The 8,077-nt window shown below is 47.0% G+C and overlaps 1 protein-coding gene across 1 annotated transcript in view; it reads right to left on the bottom strand.

Moving 5' to 3' along the window:
- Positions 1–2,999: 2,999 nt before the first annotated feature.
- The window catches only part of LOC108797662 (NXPE family member 1-like), a 10,178-nt gene continuing 5,100 nt past the window's right edge, over positions 3,000–8,077 (bottom strand). Inside the window, exons 2-3 of the mRNA XM_018569301.1 lie at positions 7,186–7,695; positions 3,000–3,451 (exon numbers count right to left, since the gene is read on the bottom strand). Coding sequence (XP_018424803.1) covers positions 3,000–3,451; positions 7,186–7,695 — 962 coding nt within the window. The remainder of the gene's footprint in view (positions 3,452–7,185; positions 7,696–8,077) is intronic.

Raw genomic sequence — 8,077 nt, 5'->3', positions numbered from 1 at the left:
TATATATATATTTATTTTACTACTTCTTTGACTTATTACTCATGGACTTAGGTATTTCTTTCACTACTTTATTGACTTTTTCCTCCACAAAGATAAAATATATCTCTTTTCCCGTCACAGACATTGTGAGGAGTAAGAGATTAGTTAGTTCAATCTCAGATGCACAAGAACAGTATGTGGCAGCACGGCATAAGGCTCACTCCATGCTGTCACATATATGCGGTTGCAGGGCCGTCTCTATAATGAAGTAGCCTAAGGCTGTTGCTTCAGGCAGCATCTCTTTGGGTCACGGTCACGTGCAGGGGACAGGCAGAGCAGCATGGTCACTCTGCTGCACAATGTTTGGAGTGTTCCTGCTGCCCTCTTTCCTGCCATGGTGTTCCAGGTTGCCTGTAAGGGCCATACACATCTCCCGACCCAGCTCTCAGCAACCATGGATGCTCTGGCCGGTGACCCACCTAGCTCTTGGCAACCAGTGACATCAGTGAGCTGGGTAGGACAGCGCTGAGATGATGCAGAGACCACCCCCAGTTAGCATGCACCACCAGCAGACCCACCTCCCATCATGCCATAGGCAAGTGGTAACGTGTACCACTAACACCCAACCGCCCCCCCTCTCACCGTCATGCCACATCAAGCGGTAACGTGTACCACTAAAACTCAACTGCCCCCCCCTCCCGTCATGCAAGAGGCAACGTGCATATGGCTTGGGTTGGGTTAATATACAAATTTATACGTAAACAAGCAGAGCAAGAACTGCAATTTGTGCAAAAAAAAACTGTTTTTAAAAAATCAAATTAATATTTCTGTATTTTGTGACGTTTGAGAAACTTATTCCTGTAGACTTGTGAAGTTAATGATAGATCCACTTTAAAACTCAAGTAAAATCCACTTTGCTTGCATTTCCTCTTCCTTGAGTGAGTCTACGTGGATAGAAAAAGGCAGCTATATCTAAACCCTCCACAAGATGGCGACATTTTGTGCCTGTATCTAGCTGCCCCAGGTCCTCAAAGACTTTATTTTATCTGCATCATTTATTTTTTAACTACTTTATTGACTTATTTATTTATGTGTTTATCCACTTTATGAACTTTTTTTTCCCCCAGGTTTTTAATTCTTATAAAGATTTACCCCAAGAAAGTCATGTACAAGTCAAAACAGGCGGAGAGCCCACTTTTCCAGGATGTACAGACCAATGTTTCTCATAAGGCAAGATACAAAAATACTAACCAAGATCGTGTGAAGGAAAGTGAAATCCTGCCAGGCGCAATACCTTGCCAATACGGATGGTTTGTCAAGGGCTGGATCTTACTAAGTAAATAAATCATTATTAGCAGTGAGTGTTGCCCGGCATATATCCCAAGGTAGTCTCAGCCACTAAGGTTCAGCGATTATGGCTATTTCAGCGCTTGTTTTAAAGAATCCCATCTCCAATTCATTTTTTTTAAAATTAGCTTTTTATATGGTGGGGAGGGATTAAAACCTCTATCTTTATTATACCCAAGGCCATCCTTCTTTGGGTCACTTACCTCACCCCCTTTCCAGCCAGAGCATGCCTGGTTGCTAAGAACCGTGCAGGGAGATGCATAATGGCCATACACAGCTCTGCTCCTAGCTCTTAGCAACCTGAGGCGCTCTGGTCGGCGCCCTGCCCAGTTTCTGGCAACCAGTGATGTCTCTCTGGCCTCCCCGGCCTGCTGTCAGGGGATGGCACATGTGCCTAGAGAAGAACCTAGGCCTAAGCTCAGGGCCTGAAAGCTTGCATTGCCTTGCCATATGGATTTTCCAGGAGGAGTAAAGCTGGAATATGGATTGGAGCACCAGGGGGAGGGTTTGTATTGCTAAATCTCTCTGGTCTCCTGCCTGGGGAGGACAAATTTGCTTAGAAAATAACCTAAGCCTGAGTTTAGGGTCTGCAAGCTTGCACTGCCCTGCCAGAGGGATTTCCCAGGAGGAGTAAAGCTGAAATCTGGATTGGAGCACCAGGGGGAGGGTATGTATTGCTGAATCTCTCTGGCCTCCCAGGCCTGCTACCTGGGGAGGACACATGTGCTTAGAGAAGAACATAGGCCTGAGTTTAGTTCCTGCAAGCTTGCATTGCCTTGCCGTAGGGATTTCACAGGAAAAGTAAAGCTTGAATATGGATTGGAGCACCAGGGGGAGGGTGCGTATTGCTGAATGTCTCTGACCTGCTGCCTGTGGAGGACACATTTGCTTAGAAAATGACCTAGGCCTGAGTTTAGGGTCTGCAAGCTTGCATTGCCCTGCTGGAGGAATTTTCCAGGAGGAGTAAAGCTGAAATCTGGATTGAAGCACCAGGGGGATAGTGTATATTGCTGAATCTCTCTGGCCTCCCAGACCTGCTGCCTGGGGATGGCACATGTGCTTAGAGTTTAAAGGCCTGGGGATGGCACATGGAGTTTAAAGGCCACAGCAGCCAACTTTTCTTTAATTAAATATAAAACTTTAATACAAAAATAAAACCAAAATATTTTCTGTAAGACACAACAGGTAAAAAACCACAGTGTAAACAACAGTTTTACGTCTCCCAGGTTTCCGGGTCCCTGAAGGCACCTATTGTAACAAGAGAAAAAGGAACACCGCCCCATACCAAATGTGTCTTCGGCTTCAGATGCCTATTACTGTGTCCCCAGCCGCAACACCACCGCCTCGGGGACGTCTCTCTGCCAACCGTAGACCCATCCAGCCCAAAGTACTTGCTCGACCCTTGAGCACCACTTAAACGGACACCCACACCTGTGATGGGTCCCCAACAAAACAGTTTGCATAAAAAACTGCGGTATCCCTGCTACCTTCAAGGACCCCAAACCGCCACAGCGACACAAGCGTACGCCTACGCTTTGGAGCCCCTCCACAGAAGCAATGCTCTCTGCACTCCGTCCTGAAGACCCAGGAACCAGAGGTCCGTCCCCACAGCATTCAGGTGCACACCATCACCCCGTAGGCACTGCCCCGTTTCCACCTCTAATTCGCGGTGCCTAACCACCACCCCCCCCATTTCGGGCCACAAAACGCCCCACCTCCTTGTTGACTTTGATCCTTGCCTTGTTCACTCTATCCACGGACCAAGCCATCTGCCACGCCGTGCGGGCCACGACGTCCGACCACACAATGATCATGCCTGGGAAAGCTTCCAATAGCCGCAAATAATCGTATTTCACGTCTCGAATCAGTTCTCGCATAGACCGCTGACCCAAATCATTGCCCCCAGCATGCAAAACCAATACGTCAGGCGGCCTGTCCAGTTCAGCGAACCTGGTGACCTCCGGAACCACCACGCTCCACACCATACCCGGCACCCCGATCCATCGCACGACCGCCTCACTCCGTGGCACACCCAACTGTCGGCCATTGGGCCGCACCTCTGCCCGCCGGGCCCCCCAGAAGACATACGAGTGGCCTAATATGCACATGAGGCCCGTAGCGACACCTGAAACACAAGAGAGGGAAAACAACGCTCTACCACCCTGTCTGGAAAAAAAACAAAACACAAACAGCCACAACAAAAAACACTTTGTTTTCCTACATACCTTAAGTTTAATTTAACCCCTTATCTCCCTGTCTCCCCTACTCCCCCTGTCATGCTGTCCCTCTGCACAATTCCCTTTCTTCCTTGTGCTCCATGACTTTCTTTACTACAGATGACAAACCTGTAACTGGTACAGCAAGAGTTTATGTCGCAATTTCAAAGGTGAAAGTTCCTCAAGTTTTGAATCTGCATTCAAATGATTCTTCAGAGGAACAGAAAGGACCTCCAGTGGAGTCCAGTTTTTAGTGGGGTCCCGGCAGGGCTGGATTTACTCTCTCTGTTACCCCAAGGCCAGGTTCCTCATTGCGCCCCCCACTACCCGCCACTTGTTTGCCTGATGAAGGGGATCCTGTGAGACCCCGAAACGTTGTTTAGAGCCTTGGTTCTCAACTGGTGGGTCGTGACCCAAAAGTGGGTCGTGACCCCATGTTCAGTGGGTCACCTCATTACTTTTACTTTTCGGGGAGAGAGGCTCATCAGCCTCCCCCTAGCGGTGCCAGCTTGAGGTGGGGTGGGATGAGGCTATGGATATGAGGGAGCCCTATTCATATGTGCATTGCTTACAGCTCCCTCACGTGCCCTGTAGAGGTGCCTGTACTGGAGTGATGTCACATTCTGGCTCCCAGCACCTCTACAGGGCACGTAAGGGATCTGTACAAGAAATGCACATATGGATGGAGCTCCGTCACAGCACAGCAGCCCACACTGGACCCCAGGCTTAGGATCCACTCCAGTTGTTGTACGATAGGAAGACTGGATGGATCTTAAAAAAAAAATAAAAAAATTTGGAGTGTGTATGTGTGTGTGAGATTGTGTCTGTGGTTGTGCATTTCTATCAGTGTTTTTGAGGGCCCGTTCACACTAGTACAGTGCGTTAATCACACAGTCCTGTGTGATTAATGCATCTTACCACGCAATCGCACCCACCGCGCATTCTTGTGTGGGAGGTGTGTTGCATTGCCATTCATTTGAATGGCACCCCAAACCCACCACCCACCCACAGTTCAACGCACGGTAACGCAATTACGTGCATTCCAGTTCGGTGCGACTTGGGTCATGACTTGATGACCAAGAACAAATGTGGGTCCTGAGGTTAAACAGTTTGAGAACCGCTGGTTTAGAGTGTTCTACTTGCAATTAGTACGTTAATAAACACGTACGGAACTTGCTTTGGAGTGCCGGTGTCCATCCTTTACTTATATTTTGTCGGAAGCCACCTGCTGACACCTGCTACACCCACCTTCCATTTTTGGAGCAGCGGCTCTGAGTGCGATGGGTACACGGACTGTATACTGCCCCTACCCGCCAACCCCCTCATGGAGAATGGCAGACCTGCAGGCTGCATACAAGTGATCGCGGCGAAATGCCCAAGATCACTTGTACAAAACAAGCGGCGGCTGCCCCGCTGTACATTTAGCTCTGCTTGCCCAAAGCAGGGCTTAATGTAGAAGACAACTACCTGCCCGGACCCCGGAACTGCATGTCCCGGGCATTAGGAGATAGGAATTCCACATCCCTGCTGCCCCTCTACTCCATGATGCCCCAAGGCCGGGTCTTGGGAAATCTGGCCCTGGGTGCTGGTCAAAGCCACGTTTTTACTCGGTTAAATGGAAAGAGCACCAAACCATTAGACTGACCTATTGTGATTTTTTATGTTATTGTAATCTTCTCCTTTGCATAGCAAGCTCAGGAAATGTGTGTTTCACTCTAGAAATAGAGTTGGGTAGAGGCTTAGAAAGTGTTGAGTGGAGACACAAGATTCTCTGTAGCTCAGACAAACAGGCAACCATATCCTTTGTTTCCTTTTTTGACTGTGCAGTTGTAAAGCAGCTCTGTAGATAAAGCTAGGACACGTGAAAAAAGATCTAAGCCCCACAGAGTATGTATGATACAGAGGCTATCAAAGGGGGATCTCAATCATCTACGTCAGTATGAGCAGATATATTAGGTTAGGCCCAGAGGACAATCACCATTTCTGTTTAATAAAATCAGAGTCGGACCAGCAAAGAAAAAAGATTATGAAAAATAATAGGAATAAGACATGGACATTTAGAGTGATCCTGACCACACGGTATTGTGATGAGGGATCTATTAAAGATAAAGGAACCCAGAAGGAAAAGACACTCCCTTGCCCAATGTGGTTTTTTGAAGGAAGTTGCTTGGGTACCTCAGGATGTGGGTCCCCGGGTCTCTGCCTTACAGTCATCACATACGTTGCAATCTGACCATGCAATCTTTGTAGTTATGTAATATGAGGGTCTACCTAACCTAGCCAAACAATTTGTATCCAATCAGCCAGGACCTTGCTCCCGTAGCTGGCCATGGAGAGTGGGACTGCACTGCCGGACCTATACTGAAAGCACTTTCTCCTGCTATCCTTGTGAGTGCAACATTTTTTAGTATAATAAATGTGTCTGTTGTAATAAAGAACATCAATGTGTCCTCGTTCTGATCATGAGTGCACTGAAAGAAGAAGAGGAGAGAAAAGAAGCAAGGAAAGAAAAGGAGGGGTGCTGGAAGGAGAACAGAGGGTGCAGGGAGGAGAGAAGAGGCACAGAGACAGACACGAAGAGAGAGGAAAGAAAAAGAAAGGGAAGATGGAAGATAGAGGAGAGGAAACGTAAGTGAAGATAAGAATTGGAGGAGAAAAAAATAGTGAGGGGAGAGGGAGAGAAAGGGAAGTGGAGGAGAGGAAAAAGGACAGATAAGAAGCGGAGAAGATAAGAAAAGATGAGAAGAAAAGAAAGGGAACTAAGAGGTTTGGCCAAGAAAGCTCTTCTGCACGAGCGCCAGCCGTGGCATTGCCCTATCCACATACACCACAGCAGTAAAGTATTAAAATGAACGAGGATCATATAATCCAGCACGTTGTTACTCTCAGGTGCCCAACTCAATATGGTCGCCGCTTGAGTGGGGCACCTGAGAGTAATAACATGCTGGATTAGTGTGATCCTAGCTCATTTTCATACTTCATTGCTGTGGTGTATGTGTATAGGGCAATGCCGCGGCTGGTGCTCGTGTAAAAAAGCTTTCTTGGCCAAACCTCTTAGTTCTAACTAACGCAGAAGTCAGGCAGTTGGAGAACTCGATAAGTTGGAACTTTCGATAGAACACCAGTACTTGGCATTTTCATGAGAACTACCAGGGTTGCGGCGGTTGCAGCTGGGACCTGGCTCTGGCGCTCCACCACCGTCCTGAAATCATTAGTCTGTATTGTTTTACAAAAACTTGTCACATGACACTAAACAATAATGTATCAGTACTTGTATCTGTGAGTACTTGGACAAGTATCAGTACTTGTACTTGCAAAAATGGTATCGTGCATCCCTTTATTTATATTCATAAAAACAGAATCATACATTAAAACAGAGATGTACAAATCCCAGGAGCTCCGTGTGCTCCTTATAAATGACAGCTGTCTCCTAACATCTGAGTTTTTCTCTAGTCTAGTCTTGGAGCTGGAAAAGTATCTGTACTTGTACTTGTACCGAGCACGGTACTTGGTATCGGTGCATCCCTAATTCCTTTCTCTGAATTTTTCATTGCATCTAAACATTATCCAGTTCTCCATATCCCATGAATCTCAGTCTCCTCTTGTCACGAACAAGCAAAACTGAACGTCAGGCTCATAATACCCTCAAACGTATGCCCCGAAGGATGAACGGTCTCTGAGGCGGACGCCACTGTCATGTCCCAGGCATCCACGAAGCCCACGTTGACCCCTTGGAAAACCTCTCTAAGCACAATATATTGAGTATAACCATGGAAGTCACCAATCCTTTCTGGCGGTGCGTTCGTTTCTCTGGTGTTTTCCGTTTTGATGATAATTTTGGTTTCCGGGCTCCGGAGGAAAAGGCGCTCGACAGCTCGGCGGATGTTGAGCGCCCGTCTAATAAAGAGTTTCAGGGGGAACTGTCGGAAGTGCTGCCCCATGGTTATGACAAAGATAGTGTCCTTTCCTCCAGGTTGCCTGTCAATCTGGCGGCTCGTGTACATGTCATCCATGAAGTAGAAGAAGACGAAGCTCTCCAAGGGAAAACCGTGTCTTTTATAGGATATGTAGATATCTTTTTCCATGTTCAGAGCCTCAAGTGTCTTCTCCCAAGAGCCCCATCCGGTCTCGTGATAACGAAAATATTTCACAACTGGTGGAAACAAATGAAATCTGCCATGTTATATACTGTATGTTCTTGAGTCTGGATAATATACATGCACTCGTTCACAAATAATAGTACACTTTAGTTAAACATGAACATATTTCATTTAAAATCAGTCAAGGGTTACGTGAATAGTTTCATTATGCGCAAATATCCCATTTTATAAAATCCCTACCTCGCTCTCACTAGGCGCCATACTCACTGACTTCTTTTGAAAGCAGATGTAGATCTAATCCCCTTGGCCCTGGACTGATCTTTTTGATCTAGTCTATACCCACTCCATCCTCTCTCCCTACCAGATCGTACCAGACTAATTGGGAAGTGGAATTTAATGTCTCTATCTCCTCTGAGGATTGGGGGGGGGGGGGGG

This window comes from Nanorana parkeri, unplaced genomic scaffold (genome assembly GCF_000935625.1).
Source record: "Nanorana parkeri isolate BGI_ZX_2015 unplaced genomic scaffold, ASM93562v1 scaffold1320, whole genome shotgun sequence".
Lineage (NCBI taxonomy): Eukaryota > Metazoa > Chordata > Amphibia > Anura > Dicroglossidae > Nanorana > Nanorana parkeri.
The sequence above is the reverse complement of the archived record's forward strand: the minus strand, read 5'-3'. Positions and strand labels throughout refer to the sequence as shown.